Source organism: Ambystoma mexicanum, chromosome 6q (genome assembly GCF_040938575.1).
Source record: "Ambystoma mexicanum isolate Mex_15411 chromosome 6q, UKY_AmexF1_1, whole genome shotgun sequence".
NCBI classification, from domain to species: Eukaryota; Metazoa; Chordata; class Amphibia; order Caudata; family Ambystomatidae; genus Ambystoma; species Ambystoma mexicanum.
Window position 1 is genome coordinate 714,609,726 of NC_090937.1, and position 23,663 is coordinate 714,633,388.

Sequence of the window (23,663 nt, forward strand, 5' to 3'; positions counted from 1 at the left end):
CAGGAGTAAAGATATAATTTATTGATTATTTCGAAGTACATAATGTGAATATGTATTTGTTTTTTTACTCTTTTTTAAATCTTTTTTTACTATTGTAATGGGAACTGTTAATGATCCTGTAATAAGAAAATATACTCTATTGTTGTTAAAATTTAAAATCTAAAATAAAATCATAAAACAAAAAGAACAAAAAGAAATAAAAACAGCAGACTACTAGGATTACTTGTGAATTGAAGGAGATATAATGAAAGATGAAACCCAGATCTTGAAGACATTTGCCGAACATGGAAGGGACGCAGGACAGAGGGACACAGACTTTCATTCCAGGAGAATCTTCATCAAGGTGCATGATTCTGCTTTTGAGGGGTTCAGTTTCAACCAGCTGCCACACATCAATGAGCTCATCAACTGGAGACAGGTGGCGAAAGTGCAGCTGGGTGAGCAATATTATTGACTAGTCAGATCAGCATATGATGGACATCTGCATACATGTAGAAACTCCCCTGAAGGAGTGGATATAGTCTGCCAGTGAGTGGAGCTAGGGGTTGAGGATGAGAGGCAATACGGCAGAGCCCTATTGTGCTCCAGAAGGAATGTGAGAGGAGGAGAAGAAAGTGGAGGACACAATCCTCTATTTTGTAGGAAGAATAAATACCAACACCAAAACGCTTAATCTACGAATTCTGTCGCTAACCAGAAAGATTCAAGACAGATTCATTGATCGCACCACACAATGCCAGCCCTCCCTCCTATGGAAGTTCATGAACTCCCTCAAGAACAGGCAGGACAATTATGAAAATTGGTTTGGTTTGGTCAAGATATTCTCAGAGGCTGAACATTCCCTGGAATTGAGAGATCTAGTCTAGAAACAAAACTTTGAAGTTGAGTTTTGGGGTTTGAGAGGAACAATCACCATTGAGGATCTCAAATAATCCACCTCAATGTATAAATCCGTAAAACATTCCAATAGGTCAGTGGTCATAACAGTGACAGGCCACCACTAATTCTACCACTAAGAGGCTTTTTACAATGTGTTGCATCTCTACACTCCAGCTAATGAGGTCCTACTGTAGGGCTCTTGGGCCTTCTGGTAGAGGTCAGTCTGCTGACCTCTTTGAAATTATTTAGCACTGCAAAGGTTCGAGCATATCTTCAGATGGTTGACAATACTTTGGATTTGATGTTCACAAATGGTCTATGCTTTAATAACTTGGGAACACAACAACATTTAGGTCTGACCACATGATGACTCTGGCGCACCTGATTATCTCACACTCCACACAATGACACTGGAACAGCCGGCAAACAGAAAATGTTTCGGTCTGCCCACTGAAGAGAGTCAGCTGTCAGAAAGTAATTTCATCAAACACGTTGCAACCTTCTTTGCTCCATAGAAACATCGCTATGACCATAGACGTCAATGAACCCAAGTAATGGGAAAAATGGGAAGAAAGCCCATTACACCAACATATGATTGAAGCGGTCACTACTACTGGGTGCTTAAAATGGAAGAGGAAATGCAAGTACTCACGATCGGTGGGAATGAGCAAACAAATCTGTAGAAAAGCATTTAAAAGGATTGGCCAGCTATAAGCTATAAGCAGCCCCCAACATCTCTGTTTGCGTTTATAAATAATCAGGCACACCCATTTGACATAATCACTCCACCATGTATCTTAGCCTCCTGTAGGCATAGATTCCCTGTAAGGTACAGTCCCACCATCAGTCATAGTCAACCTTTTCAAGTATGTTTATGGAATATTCACTGTATGTGTCTCTGGCTACTTCCCCAGAAGCAGCCCTGGTCTCCCTATCCCATAATGCACAGACACCATCAGATAGTGTCACTCCATTCAACTCCTCCTACACAGTTGCCTCTCCAAGAAAGAAAGAAAGAAAGGAAGGAAGGAAGGAAGACAGAAAGAAAGAAAGAAAGAAAGAAAGAAAGAAAGAAAGAAAGAAAGAAAGAAAGAAAGAAAGAAAGAAAGAAAGAGAGAGAGAGAGAAAGAAAGAAAGAAAGAAAGAAAGAAAGAAAGAAAGAAAGAAAGAAAGAAAGAAAGAAAGAAAGAAAGAAAGAAAGAAAGAAAGAAAGGAAGGAAGGAAGGAAGGAAGGAAGGAAGGAAGGAAGGATCAAAGAAAGAAAGAGAAAAGAAGGAAGGAAGGCTCACAAAGCAAATAGATTGATTCATAGTGGATGTCCTTCAGATGAAAAGGGATAAAAACTGTTGAAGAATTAAAGGAGGAGAAGCAGCACATAGAGAAGAAGGAAACATGTTGGGTCAGGAAATAGAGGAACACAGTACAACGAAGGAGTGGCAAAACAGCAAATAGAGATGAAGAGTGAAAACAAGAGAGAGTGAGAGACAGAAACGGTCAGCGTCTTGCACAGGGATGCAGGAGCCAGTGGTGGACTGGCCTACAGTGAACACTGGCGATTTCCAGGTGGGCCTCTGCACCAATGGCCTCTTTTGTGTGGGTTTTATGCTCCACTAACCCTTTCTCCCAGTCACCCCACCTCTTCCATCTCTCCTCCTCCCCCACATCCTTTTGAAGTAAAATAAGTGTTACCAAGTTTCCGTATGTTAAAAATTCACTCTTAACAAAATGACAGATCAGATATCGTTGGTTGTTCCCCGCCACTCTGCAGTTCACTCACAAGGATGAAACCCGGACCGTCAAGGACATCTTGCGGGGGAACACCCACCACATTGAAGATGACCCGCTGTCGGGACCTCTCAAGCCGAAGAAGTGGGACGCTTCGAAACCAAAACGTAACACTTGGGTGAAGGTGGCTAAGGGATGGAAGCCCGGCACTCCTCCGCTGCCCTCCTGAATCTCACCTCCGACTTGATGGTCCCCCTCCTCCAGCTCGCAATCACTCTGTAGCTATGCTGACAACATTCTCGATGCTCTCACTTCGGGACTTGTGCTTCACACAACCTATCCCTGGCCGGGAGTGCTATGACTCTCGGACACCTTTGGGGCACTATGCCCGGTTCTACTCTTGTTTTACAGTTAAAGTTTATAAATTGGGTTGAAAAGTTAAAAACCTGGTTGCCTCCTGGGGCTAAAGTCATGTTGGAGCAAAATGGCGATTGAAATACACTTAAATCCCTCTCTCCAGCAGCAGATCTGATCGCACAGGGGACTTCTCCCCTGTCATCAGAAATTGAATTTTGCCTCACTCAACGTAAAGGGCCTAAATTCCCCAATTAAACGCAAATCAACACTACAACGCTTAAAAGACTTGATCAGCTCTGTGGTATTTTTGAAAGAAACTCATTTAATCCTGACAGACTTCTCCCGCCTGTATAACAGGGACTTCCCAAAACGCTACTTGGCCTCATGTGGCTCCAAAAAAGGGGGCACTGCCATTCTTCTGGCGAGAGGTACCCCATTTGTGGAACTATAGACTCTACTTAGGCGGAAGGATGTTACACTGCTGTGAAAGGTATACTCTTTGGCCAGCTCTACTCCTTGGCTTCTGTCTATGCCCCCAACGAGGGACAGGAAGCATTCCTAGTGGCCTGGAAGCTACACTTCTCCCCTTTTTGGAAGGGCAAGTGGTGATTGCGGGAGACTTTAACGGGGTCCCCAGCCCGCTGCTTGACAAAACGCATCCTCCTACGTTGAAAGATTTTGGGACTGCCTTGGGGCTACTCCACTTCTTTAGGTTCCTGGTGGTAGTTGACACTTGAACGTTGGATGAAAAACAATTGAACAGTGCTGATGGATCACTACTGGGGGTGTGGATCAAAGGCGTATGAGAAGCTGCCATCTGAATGGGGAGGAGTTTGCTCATCGGTACACATCAACAGGCCTTTGTTGGTTATACCCAAGAAGGATGTAAAGCTTAATGAATTCCCGAAGACGAACAACAACAAAAGAAGGAAGAGATTGGTCGAGGTGGCACTCATAGCCCAGGTAGAGAAGGCAGATATGTTCATGGATGCCTCCATGGCTGTCAGACGGACTGAAGGTAATATCAGGATCCCTCGTGCTGACAGCAACATCAGTGTGGGATCAAGATCTGCATGGCAAGGTGCAAGAAAACAGCAGAAGAGGCTATTGGAATGCAGTTCATGATGGATATGAACATATGAGGAACAAAAGATGAGATTGTTGCAGAACGAGACAAGCTCAGATCGAAGATTGCACAGTGTGAACTATTTCCAGCGGGGTCCATTAAAGCTGGACAATCTGCATGACCCAAAGTTCTCGGAAGGGAAGTGGGTTTGGTGAACTGGCGAAGGAGTGTGCTGTTATATGCACTGGTCATTCAATGACCACACAAACTATTATGGACACCTAGGAGGAATAACAAAGATATGGCAGCCCAGAGCAAAAGGACTGTCATATAAGGATGTGGTCGACAATAGGGGTGTAACGGTATAATGGTATACCATTATAGATACCGTGAACAGCTTAATTGAACTATAATAACCATCACGTTGTTTATACCGGTATACTGTTTTAGGGCTTGCAGCTATTAAGTGAGGTTTTCAATCTGATTTGGAAAGGCTGCAGTAAGCAAGTGCTGCGCATTCTGTATCTTGCACTGTGGGATGTAGCGTTTGGCAGACAAGAGCATAGGGAAAGTGAGGCCACATTAGTAAATGCAGCTTTGATGCTGTGACCACTCTTTCTCTGTGTTCAGTAGAGTCAGGTTAAAGATCAGCCGATTTGTAGTTTTCTCACCAATTTGAATGATGGGGAACTACACATCCCAGAATTCAAAGGGGGGAATGAACTGGATGCCCTTCTGATGCATGTCCACAAAATACGTTAGCTCTGTAGACTGTATGAACACTTGGCCTATCAGTGCTTTGTACTAGTATATAATCTGCGCCCCCCCACCCCCACTGTCCTCCGTGTAGATTTACACATTGGTACTAGAGTTGTTGCTTTGCTTGATCCTTCACCTGCCTTCTGCATATGGTACTAGACTCAAGCAGGCAAGACAGATTCTACATTCAATTTGAAATATCCATAGCAATGGAGGTGAGATATTTCTCAGGTCTATCCTCGATTTGTGATACCACCCATGAAAGCATTCCTCCGTCTCAACTCACATGACAAGGGTCCTAACGCGCTTGGACCTGAGGAAAATGGTAATGATGGGGCTGTGGTGGCCTAGGCCATATTTGTGCCGATGTGTATTTTAACTTTGTCATTTTCAAAACGTTTTTCTGCCACTATCTTTAAGAAGGTAAATGAACATGTATTGCAAGAATCAAGAAAGAAATCAACAGCGCCCACTGAACGCTGTCCTGTTAGGATTACATGGTCAGTGGTGACTCCAACATCAGACCTTTTATAATACACCAGGCAGATAGTAAACAAGCTATAGTGATTTGATCAATATGCAACCTTTCGGTGAGTGTGTTGGCTATGACATTTTGACAAAAGAAACACAATGACATGGACTTTCAAACCTCACATGAGTGACTTTTCTCCCTTTAATAGGATAAAGCGTTATCAAAATAAACGTTTATGACTTATCGCAGAGAGGGGTCATGATGCCCATGCCATGTGGTTCCAAAATAATGCAGGTCGAGGCCAATTTTCAAAGTGATGACCTGTGACTGAGCAGCAAGCTCACTGCTCAAAATGTGCATTTTAACACTTCCACTAGTCACTCTTTCATTCAAGGTGATCAACGAGTGAGCGCCATGAAAGACCAAATCTGCAGCTGCCTTATATTCCTTGAGGATTAGCTAAAAATTATGCAGAGACACATTTCAAAATGCTGACAATTTATGACCTTTAAGAAAATATTTGTTAAGATTAGTTAACTCCACCTGCTATACCGCGATAACCATGATATAACGTCATTTGGCAAGAAGGTTATCATACCGCCATAAAACCAATACTGTGACACCCCTAGTCGACAAGTCGACCGGAGGGGGACTGAAGAGGGATGGGGAAGTTTGCCCCTTCCTCCTCCTCCTATAGGATATATGACACGGAAGAAGGCCAGGAGACACTGCGAGCGCCCATTCTATTTCGGACCAATTCCCAGTGCTACAATGATAGACAAGTATGTCGAGAGATACCCCTCAGCCAGCCCTACAGGTCAGGTGTGGTACAAGTTTACCCCAGAGTAGATAAGGAGCCCCAGTCTGCAACCAAAGACACCTCAATTGACAGTATTGAATAAAGCGCCAAGAAGCCACGTTGCTGATGTCGTTTGAGACACCACGACTTAGGAGCGTTAGACATGAAGCACACGTGCCACCTGCACTTCGGGACATAAATACACACTCAAATACATGAAGCACACGAGCGTACAGTTCTATAGAGGACAGATACCTATACATTCTGTCATTGCTTTATTATTTTGCCATTAGCTAAACGCAACAACGCAGAAATCGCAAGAAGCAAGAGATCCTGAGTAAAGCTTGCAGATGCTTACCTGTAAATAACCTTATAGAACTGCAGAAGCACCTATGGGACCTGACATAGCCAAGTGTGACTAACCTAAGGAGAATATAGAATATCACGAACACTGTAGGAACCGCATAATGGTTTAGGAAAATTACATCAGGCCGCAAGCCTCTCAGCAAGAGCTGAGCTGACCTGAATTCAGACTGAACAGAGAGCAGAACGTGTGAGACAGGAACTGCTGCCAAGGCCACCAGATACGGATGACATTCCATTCCCTGGATGACAGTAGCACCGGCTGCAATAAATGCCAATAATTCTTCATAATTCAGAGCTGCACAGCTTTAAATCATGGTCTCCGAACACGTGACCCGCCCCCGACTCAGACAATGGACAGCAACCAGCACTGGGAAAGGGAGCTGATCTCACTCTGCCAGACAGAAGCTCACAACATAGATGTTACAATGTGAGCCAAGTGTTCGACTGAGCAAAAGAGCACTCTCATAGACTAAGGTGGTACACACAAGTTACAATCAGACACATAGTCATTCATGTTACCTCGAGAAGGTACACCAAGAGCTGAGAACCTTTGCGGATACCAGGCCTAGGGATGTCGGCTCTAGCCAATCACAGTTTAGTATCCTAAGGGTGGGTAGCAACGAGCAAGAACCAATGGTAAAACCCTTACACTGCAACATTGTTATAGATGGTGACTTGGGGATGGACCAGGCCAGCCACCTGACATGCCAGTAGAATAACACATATAGGCGATCATATAGGTTGTTAGGCTCCTAACGACCAATCCAGTGGTCCGATTGGAGAAGGGCCCAGGTTGTGACATCACTCCATTGTAATTTTAGGTCAAACGGGCCTGCGGGCCAGGAGATGTTGAGACGTCCACAGATTTCTTCTGTCCCTGTATTGATCCCTGTTGGTTTTTGCTGTAATAAACCGCAGTTTGAACTTGTCCTTTGACTGATTCTACCGTTTGTCCTGTGGAAGGTGTTGGGCCTTCTGAGAGTCCACAAACTCCTAGTGGCCCTCTGGCTACCTTGGAGTTTTGTCCCTACACTTTCACCCCTACTTTTCGGCCTGATCATGGAACCCCTTGCCCAAAGAATTTATCTTAACCCCGCTATTGATGGGGGCCAAAGTAGGCCATAAACAACACCAGCTATCCCATTATGCAGATGATGTAATGCTTGCCCTAACGTGCATCCAACCTTCCTGCATCACGCAACCCTAGTTACATTCCTTCAGCTGGGTGGCAGGGTTTCAAATCAACTATGGCAAATCTGTAGCCCGGGGTGGGTTTAACCGTCAAAGAGATTAACACCTTTCAGCCCGCTTGCTCAACAAAATGGAGTAGGAAATCGATAGAATACTTGGGGATCCATATGCCTGCCTGTCCAGGAGAGCTATATGCTGTCAATTACCCACTCCTTGTTAAAGAAATGGAAGTCAATCTAGATAGATGGTCCAGCCAGAAGATTTCATGGATGGGGAGCATTACGGCCTGTAAAATGAACCTGCTCCCTCGGTTCCTCTACACCTGCTCGTCTCTTCCAGTGGAGATCCCACAGAAGCCCTTCGTACGGTTGCAATAGAAACTGTTTTGATTTATTTGGTGGGGGACAAAAAGCTGGGATTCCCAAGAAGATAATGACTGGGAAACGTCTGTCTGGGAGGGCTAGGGAGTTCCGCATTTGCGCAGATATTGCATGGCAGCGCAGTTGTCGCGCTTCTGAGCCTGTTTGTGCCCCACGGACTCTCCAAAATGGGTTGACATCGAGCAGTCTAGACTCCCTCTTCCTCTTCACTCCCTGCCATATATTGCCCATACAGCATGGACATTCTGGCCCGGTACTCTTTCTTCCACAAAATTAATGGTTAGGGTTTGGGATTGGGGCATGAAAATAAAAGGGATCCCTAGGGGCATAGTTCTGCACACCCCTGTCTTTTATAATCTGATCTTTACCCTGGGCCTACTCCCCCTCACCTTTGAGAAACTGGACTCATGGCGGATTGAGCACCCTCTCCCAACTGTTTGCAAACGCTAAGCCCTGCACTTTTGAAAACAGCAAGGCAGTATTCTGACTTGCAGAGGCTGTCAGGTTCTATTATGCCCAACTTCATCACTGGATTACACACACCCTAGTTAAACAGGGGGCTACCCATGACCTCAGGCCCATTGAACTAACCCTACTTGAGGGCCTGCAGGGGGGGACATCTCTAGGATATATAAACTCCTGCAAGGCGGGCTTCCTGGTGAGTCGGTCTAACTACAAGTCGCACTGGGAGTTGGATCTGGGCCGCCAGCTGGATGATTACCCCTAGGTAGATATCTGGATGAGAAACTTCTCTAACAAACAAGGAGTGTGCCCTCAAACTGCCATTTTGCTGGTACTACCCCCGATTTGACTACACAATTTCCAATCTTCCCTGGACCCTACGTTCTGGTGTAATTGTGAGGTGCGGGGGACTTATTTGCACATGTGGTGGCACTGCCGCCTTGTTTGGGCATATTGGGAGGAGGTATTTGCCGTTACGTTCATTAGGCTTCGTAGGAGCCTAGAAGTGACCCTATTGGGCTCCCCGGTCATGGGGTCTGCTCTAAATCGGGGGTGATAGCTAAATTACTGACCCAACTTCTGTTAGCGGCCAAGAGCACAATTGCCCGCACCTGGAAGGCTCCCAAGGGCCCACTTCTGACTTTATGGTGGATTAAGACTTGGGATATCCTGGTTGCTGAGAAGGTTACTTGAGTCAGGGAGGGCCTTTTGCACCAGTTTACAGACATTTGGGCCCGATCCTAGAATATGACCGATACTTCCCTACTTGAACATAAAAACCCCGGCCGCCAGGGCTGCTTTTATGAACTCGCTTGAAACTGGTGTTTGGCTCCCCCAGGTTACCGGGCGATCCAGGGACGGAAAGCGAGGGGTGTTTCAGCACCGCCATGGGTGGAGGGTTAGACTGATCCAACTAGTGTGTTGTTACAAACTGACATGTGTTTTCCAATTCAATTTTCGCTCTATGGTCAGTTTTTGTTATGTTTAACTATTCTTAACCCCTACATAGGGACACAAATGTCATTTAAAATTCACTATTTGGAGCAATTCTTTCGAAACTACGTTGTCTGAGAAACCCTCCCAGACCTTTCTGGGTTGCTCTTGCTCACCTAGTGTAGCATGGGGCAACTTTGAAAATCATTTCAAGGAGGTTTTTGGTTCTCATTCCACCCCTGGGAGGAGCTAAGCTGATGGAGGCCAGTAGCACCTTCCATGCTGCAGAGAGCAGGTGAGGTGTGGCAGCGGGGCTCCCAACATTGAAGGCAACAGAGCTTGCAAAAAGGCTTTCCTCAGCCTCAAGGCCTCATATCAAGGCTTCCAAGTTTGATCACTCCACATGCATTCATGAGTTAGAATGAGCATGCGCACCGTAATCTGAGGCGAAGAACATCTGATACTCAAAATGAAAACCTCGCATTTCAAAGCAAGGTGCTGGAATTGCGGGTGCCACTTCAACTTTCTGATTTTACTTGCGGTCAACACTTGCTTACATGCCAGGCAATCAGGGATCAGACCTACAACAGGGACTGAATCAGCCGTCATAGACAACCGCACAGACGGCATCATCTATTACGGGGAATTAACTGGGATTGTTCTTGAGACACTTTTGTCCTGAACATGAAATTCCATCTTAGTAGGCCTTATCTTCTCAATTTCACAAGATGGCAATTCTGGGTTAGGAGCTTTTTAATTCCTTTGCCCAAAAACTAGTCCATTTTACAGGCTATGTGATCTTGATGAGGTGCTTTAGTCCTCGAAGTCAGATGGGTGTCTCCTGACAATAGAGGCCCTTTTCTTTGTTTCTAAATCTAGATTTTCAATCAGAAATTTAGCACAAACATAAAATAGAAATGGTCTTTGAACACTGAAAATCCAAGCCAACGGAATATACTATATGTCAGCACATGTACTAGGGTTAGCATATTTTACAGAGAAGCTATTGTGTCCATGGGGAATATGAGGGAGAAAGAAATGTCTTTATTTAAAGATGGAATTTGAGATGACAGGACATAGCATGATGGGATGATCAGACCATTGTATGCTTTTGGCTGGGATGTTGGTGGTGGTGTTTTAATTAAGCCTTCTTTTTTGGGCTGAGCTTACACTCCTCCAATGTGCTGTAATCATAAGTGTATCTACATCTCTTATCGTATCAGTGGGAGTTGACCTTAGTTTCTGAAATTATACCAACAGTGTAATGCAGGGGTCTGCAACCTTTGGCTCTCCGGATGTTTTGGAATACAACTCCCACTGGCCCTAGTCAGCATAGTCAATAGTGAGTGATCACTGCAGTTGTAGAGTTGTTGTCCGAACACGCACATATGCCACTATAAATGTGTTTCTCTACCCGATATCGGATGGAGAATACAACAGCAAACCGTTTTCAACTGCAATATTTTTTGCTGAAATAACCTTTGTCAACTTATCATTCAGTTGTCTGATCAAATTGTCCATCTCATTATTCAGTTGCACACATCTGCCTTTCTCTGAGCATTCGAGAAAAGGGAACATTTCTATTTGCCCGATGAGTGTATATGACATATTAGTACATATGGAAGTGATGTGGCACCTCCAGCTGGCTACAGTCTAAGCTGTAATGCAGCATACAGCTCAGAGTTTCTGCCATGTCACAGACCTCGCCGGACTCTTCTCACCATGCTGCAGCTCCGGCTGACAACTTTCTGCTCTTTTTCTGCCTCTGTCCTTTGCCACTGGCATCACAGTTCCTGCCTCCCTGCCAACCCACACGCTCTTTGAAAGCCACCACCACTCTCTGTTGCCTCCGATGCCCTACTCCTCTTCCTCGCCACCTCCAAGGTTCACACTGGCGATGCACTCAACAGCTCACTTCCACTTCCTGGTTTGGCCCGTGGTGCTGCGGTATGCACAACCTTTATAGCTCTAACTAATAGCTGTATAGACCTGACCCGAAGGCTACACCAGCATATAATGGCATGGAAGCCCAGGTTACACTTTAGCAAAGCCAGGGTATTCCTCAGCTGAGGGCTATAAAGCTATAATGCTTGTTGGCAATGGTCTCTCGTGTGTACCAGGGAACAGACGGTTTGATTTGGCGAGACTTAAGGGGAATGTGCGTGCCCACTAGTTCTTTGGTAAGGTGGTTAAATCCATTCAGAAGTGCTGAGGCATTCACTGTGCTGGTGAATGTTGTGAAGGTTGCCTCCAGTGTGTCTAGCGGGAAACCTTTCCAGGAGTGGTGCTCAATAACGGCTCGGCTGTGCTGCAGCTTTGTGTTTGATATGAGAAGGGGGAATGTGGCAAGGTCGGTCCAGTCGACAGGGGAAGGGGTTTGAGGATAAGAGGAGCAGGGAGGTGGTGAAGACGAGGTCGAGCATGTAGCCTTTGACATGCTTGGGGAAGCGTATGTCCTGTTTCCATTGAGTTGATCAGAGAGAATAGGGAGACACAAAGGTGTTTTGCTGGTTGGGACTCAGAGATTTTGAAGTCTCTGAGGAGGATGATACCAGTAGACCATTGCAGAGGGAGGAAGGGTGGCCTGTAAATAAGGTGGAATTTAATTGAATCACTGCTTGAGATGGGACACCGGCACAAGAGGGGTTCAAATGAGCTGTGCACATGGGTCGGGATTACCGTGCAGAACCTGTTGCTCTTATGGATGTCTGTCAACCCACCTCCAGTTTTTCCTATGTGGTTAGTATACTGGATGCTGTAGCCATGGGGAAGGAGGACATCTAAGATGTAGTGGGAGGAGGCTGCCAACCATATTTCAGTCATGAAAAGGACAGTGAAGTTGCTGTTGGTTATGACGGTGGCAAGCTCGGTGGCATGTGTGACCACTGACCATGCATTAACCATCATAACCGAGTGGACGGGAATAGTAGGCGCATTCTGCAGAGGTGTACTCAGGATATTAACAAGGTTTACCAAGGTAGCTGTCCAGAGCTGCTTTGGGCCTTTGGCTGTGCGATTCCTGGAGATGATGGGAATGGGTTGTGGCGGGAGGAGTCATGCAGTGATGTCTGCCTAGTATATGGCAGGCAGTGTTACTGGCCCTTGGCTCTTTCAAGGCCCTAACAGGACCGAACAGGAATTGCCTGTTCCTTTGACTGCCCTTTGCTTCAGACGCCCATACCAGAGACACCCTTTGATCAAACAGTTAAGAAGGAAAGGACCCTTCTTAACAGGTGCATAGTGCTTAGATTATGTGACCTAAATTTACTTGCACCAGCTGCCCTAATTCGTGAGAAAATAGGCTGGAAGGCTGCTTAAGGAGGGAAAAAAGAGTGGCCCAACAAGAAGGCACCAAAAGATTAGAAGTGATTATAACAGGTGGGGTATAGGTCATGTGGCATAGATCCAGTTAAACCAACTGCCTAACTGCAAAAGAAAAGAGCCTGTAAGGCTGATTAAGTTCGGAAAAAAAGAGAGGCAAAACAAGAAGGCATCAACAGATTAGCAATGATTGGCACGTGTGTGAGGCATAGATCATATGACCTAAATCCAATTGCCCCACCTACCCAACTGCAAAAGATAAGAGACTGGGAAGGCTCCTTCTGAGGGGAAACAAGAGTGGCAAGACAAGAAGGCATGACCTAGATCCGCTGGCACTAACTGCCCAACAGCAAAAGAAAAGTGGCTGGAATACTGCTTAAGTAAGGGGAAAAAAGAACGACGAAACAAGAAGACACCAACAGATTAGTAACGGTTGACAGGTAGGAGGGGACTTCCTCTGGAAATAGCAGTGGAGTAACTTTGCTGAAAATATTGGGGGGGGACATGACATCTGAAGAAAAGGTGCCCCAGCCAAATAAATGCGGACAAAATAGTGTGCCATGAAATTTGGGGGGGACAAACACCCCTGTTCCCCCCCTAAAATTACGCCCATGGGAAATAGCCCCATACATGTGTACTGTTGCAGTCACTCAAAATTTGGAGTGGCGGGATGGCAGTATAAGTCCCAATTTTGGAATGTCAATGGGGGTGTGGGAAATTTACCGAGAGTGATAATTCTATCAGCTGTAAATATACTATTTGCTGGATGTAATGTGGAGGATAAATCTCCAGTCAAATGCTGGAGGTTTTTTCACCGCATTGCAAGCAAATTCGGGATTTTGGGGTGAGTGGTAAAAGTGGCAGTAACACAGTTACAGTCACTTTTTTCTCATTGTATTGCCATACTCGAAATTAGGCCTATTGTTTTTGTTTTAGAGTGCACAGATTTAGCAACAGCTTCTTACTGCTGACCGCCCTACACATGCACCGCAGCTGCTTCCATACCTGACAGCTGGAAGAGAAGCTCGGACGCCATCTTCACCGAGATGTCCTGGCTGAAAAGGTTTCTCTCTGGAAGCACTCGGCCCTCTTGCAGCTTCAGCAAAGGTTCTGTTTTCTCTGGCCTCAATAAAGTGCTGTAGCCATAGTTCTGGCTAGGCGACGGGGAGATGCCCGATTCCTGGATGTCGACCTCCATAGGCTCTTCTTTTATCTTTGTGTTCTGCATTTCCTTGTAACTTTCAGCTGCAAACAACATTGAGAAAAGATCAAGCTGGAGAACATGCTAAGTGGTGTGCAGCCATTAATGACTGTAAAGAGTAGTCAGCTAAGTACATTATGAACACATCACTTGCATGCCTGTCATTTAGAGAAAAAGCTGTCTAAATGGAATCAAAACATACAGAGATACACAAATAAACTCGGCTCTGTCTATCCACCTCTTCTTTTAATACTCAAATATTACTGACAGTGGAAGCACATTGTGAGTTTGCTGTTTTCGATTGTTAGTAGTCAACACCACCAAGAAGGCAGACCGCAATGATCCCTGTTGAACTGGGACAAGAGGCTGACATTGGCATGCGGTCTGTCATTGCTTAGGACCACCCATCACCAGATACCAGACATCTTGCTTCGCCTGTCCCCCACAAGCAAAGGGAGCCAATGCTCAATTCTGCAATTCATCAGCGCCCGAGCATTCATTGCACTTAAGAAGCAGGGCTGTGCTGCGCCACTGATGATGTGGGTGAAATGCAGAAGCAGCATAGATCTAAGACTGCTGCCAGCCTTCTGCCCAGGTCTATGTTAAGTGAGTGTGCATGCCAAATTCCTCTCGCCTCAGATCACCAGCCAAGTGGAGCAGAGAGCAATGGGGTGCACAGCTCTGATGCTCCTTAGCAGGACTGGCTCCACCACCTAAGAAAGAGTGTTGAAGGTTGCACTGGACCACAACAAAGCATGCCACCCCACCTTTAGCCTCCTCTTTCAAGGCAGCAATTGCACTTAGGAAACACAGTGCGACCAGGAGACATGTGAGGAGGCATGAGGTCATTTGGCAATGTGTGTTAGCTCTTCATAATGTTGTGTGGCCTTAATGTGATAACTTTGCATAACAGAAATTAACCATGATATTCTAACTGGCCATAATGAAAACTGAAAAGACTGGGGATATTTTTTTTTAACAAAATGAATCATTTGAAGGTGCGGCTAGTGATATTATATTGAGTATAGAAGTAAAAGGTCTACATGCAGGTATCTTGTTTATTCACATGCCTTTATTATACTATGGGGTTTGAGATCAAGGTGCACTTGACCCGTCCATGAAGAATGTCTCAAACCATGTTGAGACTTAATCCTGCTGCTCTCTTCGGAGCGCTTTTACCACGGGCACCCAGGTCACCGATTTCCACGTCATCAAAACATTGCTCTCTCAATGAACTGGAGCAACACTTTTTGGTGTGAATAAAGCACTAAACTTGTGACCAACTATCCTACCTTGTGTCTTCACATTGGCAATGATATCCTTTGTGGATTCAACACTCAGCCCCCTGCTCTCCTTCCCCACCCTAAGACCACTAAATATTTCACAACTGCTATTGCCAAATTGAAAAGGCTTGTTAAATCAGCCGAAAAACACTCTGGTGCTGGTCCTATCTGGAATAAAGATACCTTAACTCTTACAAAGCCTCGATCAGAGCAAAACAAACTCAATTTCTCTTCTAGAATCTCCAATGCCGTGAAAAAAACAAAAAAGGAAATCATCTGAGTGATTAAGGAACTTTCCAATCCATCTGCCTGTGCCAACAGCACTCCACACTTGCTTGAGCGCTGTGAGTGCCTGCCATCTTTCTCCAACAACAATGTTCTGGACATATTCACCAGCATGCCTCACCTGCTTTGACTGCTGCCCACCTGATCCCCCTACCACCCTAAACCCCTCCATCCCTCGCCTCCATCACTCCGTTTACATTCCATGTTCTTTTCCAACCAATCTCTCACATCAAGTCAGACCCTCCCCTGGAAGCAAACCCCATAATAATTTTGCAGATGTGCTCCGCCCTAATGTCTCCCCCCTGACTCATATCCCAAATCTTTCTCTTTCCTCAGGCCTCCCAAATTCCTTTAAAAAATGCTATAAGTTCTTACCAGGTAAACCAAAAAAGGCTCCCTTAGACCAGATTCTCCCGTTCCTCCTGGCCGCTGCAAATATTTAGGAAGCCCATCTCACAAGCTTTGTGGAAACCAACTCTGTTCTCCATCCTCATCAAGCAGGCTTTCAACCTGGTTGGGTCATAGAATCAGCCCTCACAGCAGTCCTACTCAATCTTCAACTCTGTGGACTCTGGTAGCTTCACACCTCTTGTTTTGCTCATCCTCTCTTTTGCACGGGATACACTCGACCATACCATCTTGGTCGACTGCATATCTGCAGTGGAGATTTGGGGAAAACCCCACAACTGTATTGCCTCTTTTCTCTATAATTACCTTTAAGGGATTTTTCTAATTTCTCCCATTCCTCTCTTTCTCGCCTGCTCTCTCTCTCCCTCCCCCTTCTCTCTCTATCTGTCTTTCTCACTCTTCTTTCATTGCCCTCTACTCTAATGACCCTCAGGCTTCTTCACTACCTCCTCTTTTGTTTAACCTTTATGTCCAACTTCACTCTGCTCTGATTAAATCCATTGGTTTTTACCAGTGGGGCCTTACTCAGGTCCAAACTGCAAATGAAAAGACTGTGACCAATGCCCCCACTGCAGTCCGTTTCCAGTCTTGCATGTCAGCAGTGGCCAAAATGATGGACCATAACTCACTTAAGTGAAATTCTGACAAAACAGAAGTGATTGTGCTTGGTGGGCTCCTCTTCATCTGGCCTTCTTCCCTTTGGTCGTCCCTGCAGCTACCACAGCCTGCTTCATAAATAACTTCAGCTTTAAATTTCACCAGGAATTATCCCGGATTTTTCAAATGGGTTCTGTCACCTCCTCTTGTTTTCATTAAATGCATCTTCTTCCTAAACGTTCCCCTTTCCTCATGATATCAGCCCAAACTTATGCGATTATGCCCCTAGTCCAATCACGTCTGGATTATAAAAATGCCCTATTACTGGGGCTGCCCATTTCCAGCAGGGCCTTCCAAGGATGCTCAGGAATTAAGCTGCCCATCTTATTACCAGCCTTAGAAAGTACACCCATATTTCTGATGTTCTTCTCAAATTCCGTTGACATTGCATCCGACAAAGGATCCTTCTCAAAGCAGTGTGCACGGTGAACCAATGCTTCCATTCTTTTGACCTTTTTTTCATAAGGACTTGCCAAACAGACCCCCTTCCTGATCTTTGTTCCGCTTGACATTTCTTCTTGAAAGGTATCCGCTTCAAGTTTAGTAGTAAAAGTTGGAAAAACATTTCCAGATTTTGGTCCCAAAGACTGAATCCACTTCCCCTGCCACGACACTCCCTGCCAAAGTATCCCTCTTCAAGAAGCACCTTATAACCTTTCTATTTTCTGCTAGGTAGCCCTACTGTGGTGCATGAATGCTTTGCAAACCCCCCAAATACCAATCCGGTCTATAGATTAGTCTAACTATGGACAGGTCTTTTGGCAAAAATCCCAGCGCTCCTTAAGTACATAGCTATGAAATAGACGCAAATCAGATTGATCCCAGGTGTTCTTACTGCGTGGCCCAATGATGAAAATGACTTACAGGATTTAAGTCTGTATGTGCATCATGGTGGACTCTCAAAGGCTCCTCTTTGTTCCTGCTTTATGATATTACTTAGCTTGTGTTGTCTAAGATCTGTTCTTGAGTATTTCTTGAACAGTCTTGTAAGTCATGCATTTTTTAAAGAGTGTTACATTCTTATTTGTTGCCACACTTGTGTGTTATGTGTGAGTTATAGTTGAAAATAAGCCCGATTCACAGAAGTGTTTAATAATGACACAATCCCACAGTAAAACGTTATGTGAATCAGGCTCTTTTGCATGCTTTTCAAACCTTGGACTTTTGGCTCGTTACCAGCACGTAAGCAAAATGAAACTCTGGTGCTGCAAGCAACATCAGACTACTCCACACATTTCCCAATTAGCCCATCGTCTCTCATCAGTCAGGCCCCAAGCCAAGGCATCTCCTTTGTTGTTGACCTCGAAAACCTGCTCTTTGTTCTGGGACATTCAAGGGACTGTAGGCACACTATTATCTTTGTTTGGGCTTAATGAATAGCCCTTGTTTTCAACTTCTGAACCACATGTGAGAAGACCACAAATGTGTCCGTCTCGGCCTTCTATTTACTGATATTTGATTCAATTGAATTGGGTGTCATTACTTTTCTTGGCCTCTAGAGACTTTCTCATTCTATCTTACATGGGTTTTCTCCATCTTTAATTGTTTAATACTTGGCTCTTGCAGATGTTTTCTCCTTCGCGTAATCTAAGAGAAATATGTTTTACGTATGTGGCTTATTCTTTTTGACTCCCCTTTTGCGTTGCAATTATTCCTTGAAGTAGCAGCCTTCATCCCAGTCCAATAGATTCCTCTTTATTCCACACACAAAGCTGTTTTTTTAGCATCTTCTGACTCTGCAGCCCTGGTCTGTCTCTGAGGTAGCTTGATTGGTTTTAATAAGAGTCCGACGCCCACCTTTCCTTCATGGCTGTTCTAGCCATGTAATGTTTTCCTCTGCAGCAAGCTTCTATATGTCTCATATACCTTGTCTTTCTTCTATAATGTCACTCAGCTCTTGTCAGATTTCAATTATAGCTCTATGATGTCCAATGGTGTGTGCAGACGAGGGTACATTCAATATGGTTGTCTGAGTGCATATTGTCTCTCATATACTCTATGCGGTATTGGGTTGATACCTGGTGTTCCACATAAGGCTCTTCTTCTACTGTTCCAATATGACAGAGGTGAGGGGGCTGGAGCTAGGGATAACATGTCCACCTGCTCCTCTACACTGCTGTGCAAACAGAGAATGATGGCTGCATGTCATGCTATGCTAACAGGGTATTATGCAATCTCAGCAGGAACAATATTGGTCATATAGTGTGCTAACTGGGCATAAGGAAAAATTGCAATGATGTGTTAACTGGGCTCAAGGCATTCTGCCAATGATGTGCAAATTGCCATAATGAAAACTCCCCAAGATTTGCTAACTGAATATAATAGAATTGTGCCACAGTGCACCAACTGTCCATAATAAAAGCAGATCATGTTGCAATACATGGGTATAAAGCACAGTGACCATGATGTGCTCATTAGGCATAATATAAACTAAAACTAGTGTGCTAACTGGACATAGTGGAAAAATAATGTTGTTCTAAATAGAACTGAAGGAACTGATAATGATGTACTTTCTGGGATGGTGTGCACAATGGAAACTAGGTATGGCATGAGAACTGGGCATAGGGAATCTATCCATAATGTGATAATTGTATATGACCATGATGTACTAACTGGGCATTACGTTATTAGGCCAAAGTTTGCTAACTGGGCGTAACGGAGCCTCGCCTCCTTAATGTCCTAAATCAGCATAATGGAATCTGGCTATGATGTGCTAACAGGGTATTATGCAATGTGGGCATAGATTGCTAACTGGTAGTAATGCAATCTGGCAATGATGGGCTAACGTGGCATTCTTGAAAAAGGGCAATGATGTGCTACAAAGGCATAATTCAAAATGATATGCTAATTGGGCATTGTGGAAACTGGCAAAGATGTGCAAATGGAGCGGAACAGTCATTGATAAGGACATGCTACCCATGTCATGTGTAGAAGACATCAGTTCCTATACGGCCTGATGGGGTCATATTACATGTGCTGTCACATGGTGGTCATTGGTGCATGTCTACTGCCTTATAGGGCTCGTTATTGCTTTTACTCCTTGATGATGTAATTACTATATAAGCACTAACTTCCCAAAGTTGGTCCCCGAAACTCCTACACAGTAGTCTCTAAATCCTATGGAGCGGCGAGCTATACACTTCCCTAAAGTGCTTTAAAATTCACTTTTTCGCCAGCAAATTCCACACAACTGCCTGAAAGATTCCTCCTTCCTATAAAGCGATCTTTAAATCCTATCAACAGCTGACCAAAGTTACTGGGCCAATGTGAGGGATTTCTCATAGCATAAGATTTATGGTTGGGGCACAATGTCTATGAGATGCCATTGTTCCTGCGGCATGAGCACTGGTGCGCTGTGCAGATTGTGCTGCTGACAGGCACACAGGTTTCTTTCTGACGGGCACGCGAGGGCCTCTGCTGCAGCAGCAGAGGAATGGCTCTCCTGGGGGCTGCGGAAGACCATGAATCTTTGTGTTATTGCAAGAGCTAATGTGCGCTGTATTTCAACCATTTTGTCAGCCCAGTCTGCCTGTCACGTCTCAGAGTTTTCCATGAGGTCGTGTATTCTGCACACATGTCAACCCCATAGGTAGATGTGGATGGGAAGGATGTATTGAGCATCACACTTTGTAGGAGATGTTTTCGACATATTGGCACGAGGCTGGTGTTCACATTCAAGCTAAACACTTTTACTACCAAACCTTCCAGGCTCCTGCTAGTAGCCCTGACAGAAACCCAAAAAGCAGTTGCAATCTGTATATGTTCTGTTAATGCCTAACAACCACAGGCCCGTTTTTTGGAGAAAAAAACACTCGAGGCAGGCAGGGTCAGACTGGGCCATAAAATGGTCTCGGGCACCAATGAACAAGTGGTCCACAGTTACAAAAGGCTATTCATTCCTTTTGTGACACTGTTTGAATACTACCCAAGGGGGAGTTTTTAAATAAAATGTGATGTAAATTGTTCATTTTAAAGAATATTCCTTCAGCAACACTGGTCAAAACTAGTAACCGCATAGTGAAGTAGCTCATCAACTGGCCCACATTGGCCAAAAAAGTGGCACCACTTTGACCCAAAAAAACGGGCCCACACTAGCATTTTGCATTTTTGGTTCGGCCACGGGCCTACTGCTCTATATGACAGTCCGAGCCTGGAGGCAGGCGATTTATATAGTCTATGGTTGCTGCGAAGCATAAAGCACATGAGTAACTTGAGGTAAACGAGGCCTGCTGATCACCGCAGCACCAGAGCCACATTTCAGCATTAAACATTAACTTCAAAGGTAACGGAGCGGGCTGTGTGCACACTTTTTTGTTTTAAGACTTTTACGTACGCTGGTGTTTAGCAATAGGCCTTATGTAAATATGTAAATTAACCCCCAAAGGAGCATTTCTATAGACTCCTGTAGGAAACCATTTTGGAGTGCCTCTTTGTTACCCTCCAGGGAAAGTTACACGGTCCCAAGGAAATATTGCCGGAAGCCTGATACTGCTCTACTGAGGCTACTTCCTGTCTGAAAGTAAGCAAACGGCCACATTGCGACACTGTACAATTGAGTGTGCAATAACATTGAAAATCAAATGTCTATACAAGTCCCCCCCTCCCCCCACCCCATCTCTCTCTCCGTCTCTCGCGTTGTGCTCACTGTGATGCTACAATGTGGCCTTGAATTTACTTTCAGTCAGGAAGCCTTGCCAGAGCAACGGCAGGCTTCCGGAAGTCACTCCATTCATATTACTTTGTAGGAGTGGCTGCAGCGTGTCGAAGACTCATTCTAAAAGACCTGCTGCCCACTGGTAACAATTGAAGTGTACAATTGCGGGCTAGTGCACTCATTTACATATGCCCTGCTGCCAGGCACCGAGGAAAATACCGGCTTTATACCCTCCTTCCACTGAAAAGTTCAGCGAATGCTGGTTACTTTAAAATGTTAGTCCTTTGAAGGGTGTAATGCATCCTTTGTTTATTTTGAACTTATTTGAAATCAATTGGGGTAATAAAATCTTGTCCAGGTAAAAATGTAATGCAGTAATGGAAAGGAAAATAACTTTGTAGTTCAGGTGAACAAGGTACACACCCAGCTCACTGAGGACTAAATCTCATCCCTGCCATCGTCTGCTGCAATGGCCTAAACACAGGACTGAACATGAAACAAACACACAAAATACAAGTGGCACAAAAGAGAGCCGTAGGAATGATCCTGGAACTGAAAATACGAGATCACATCATCCCGGCACTCAAAGTCTAACACCGCCTAATAGCGGCGCAAAGAATTATATTCAATCCTCTGTGCATTGTGCACTAAACCCACGGGTGCAGGGGCTCCGAAATACCTGGTCCACTGGTCAATCATTACAACCTGCCCTGAAAGCCTGGTGACCCAGGAGAAACATCTATCGGCTATGGGGAAACATGCTGTCCCTCATGGACCTGCCCTCCGGAACAACGCATCCCTGGCCTTGAGACTAGAAGAAAGCTACACCAAGTGCACAAAAGCCTTGACATCAGTTCTCCTAAATAAGGCATTTCCCAAATTGGGGACCTTTAGGCCTAACATCTGTTTCCACCTTCAACTGCACCTTTGCCATTGACTGTACAAACCACTGAGTGCCATGAACGATGGCAATACTTACCCTCATCCCTGAAAGGCCTCTTCTAGGCAACCTGTGTCCAGACCTATATATTTCTGAACGCAAACTTATCTTCTACCCCAAACCCAGTCTGTCCTTGTCACCCTATTGAAGTCCTCTGCCTTTCCCCAATGTCCAGAATAGACTTCGCGCATGTGGGATCCAATTCACATAAGCGTTCTATAATGGCGGAATCCCACTGTAAGACGGTCTGTGGATCAGGGCGTCTTCCATATAAAAAATAAATAAACAAATAAACACCAGATAAAGGTGGACGGCCATTTCATAAACATGTTTTCTGTGCTGCCAAGTATAACAGTCACACTGCAGGGTTCGACATTGAGAGTCAATGAGCAGGAGCTAAAACCAGCTCCTGGGTGTGGGGCGTCACCCAGTAGGCAGGAACTACCGCAGGAGCTACCAGAGGTGCCCCTTTAACTTGTTGTCCATTTTGTATGAACCATTGTTTTTAAACGTGTATTAGATGTGTTCTAATTCCTTTGTATTAACATTCTCAAATACTCGAAGGTAATGTCACATTTACATTTTTGGAAGGCACCAGTTGGCCGTAGGAGCCAAAAGTGGCTCCTGGCCACTGTTGGTTTCAAAGCTACCCAGCTCTATTATGCGAGAAGCAGGAGCTAACTAGTTCACATCTCCCCTGAATCTCAAACCCTGACACTGTGCAGGACAAGCAATGCATTTATTTGATTACAGAATTATAAAGATCACAGAGCCCCCTCCTCGAAATGTGAGCGTTTAATCTAACCACTTATATGTAATGTAAAATGGCATATTGCATAATTCCACAGAGCTGTTCAGATAATCCAAATGTGTATATGCAAATATATTCCACACATCTGATCGATCCAATTGTGGTGGATTATAGACGAGGCATCTAGTAAAGTTACGGGTGCCTAGGTAGTTTCTATGGTCCTCCAGGTAAGTATACGTAGAACAGAGAGCAACATGGACCAATAGAATAAAGATGACAGGATTATGTTTTTGGTTTACAAAATCTTAACGCAATGTACTAATTTATTTACAAAACATAAGCAGTTACTACTTGCTGGTGAATACTTAGCATACTAAAAAAGGGGGGGAGAGACTCAGCCTATAAACAAGTTCACCTATCATTCATACCTAATTCATACAGACCATCTTCATACCAACACATTTTCATAAACAAGTGTATTCATAAACCCCAATGTATATAATACAGTTTTTTAGATTCAAATGCAACACTCTCGTGTGTTTCAGATGTGACCCTCTGTGTTATTACAGAAAGTTCTGTCTTGTCGACACATGTTTCGGTTGTAGTCCACTGTGGGCGGATGCCGCCTTGGCCCAATATTCTAAACAACCTTCCCCAGGACGGAGTGCAACTAGCCAATCTGTGTTGCCTCGTGATAGGGTGGGTGAGCCTCTGAATCTAAAAAAGTAATGAAACATAAACTAATTACCCTGTCATCTTGTTTTATTTTTGAAC

The 23,663-nt window shown here is 44.7% G+C and overlaps 1 protein-coding gene across 4 annotated transcripts in view; it reads right to left on the reverse strand.

The window, feature by feature from the left end:
* Positions 1-23,663, reverse strand: part of ZNF827 (zinc finger protein 827) — an 883,430-nt gene that overhangs the window by 232,800 nt on the left and 626,967 nt on the right. For all 4 annotated transcript variants that reach the window (XM_069631232.1, XM_069631231.1, XM_069631233.1 and 1 more), the window contains exon 6: positions 13,716-13,955. In XM_069631232.1, the coding sequence (XP_069487333.1) occupies positions 13,716-13,955 (240 nt within the window). The remainder of the gene's footprint in view (positions 1-13,715; positions 13,956-23,663) is intronic.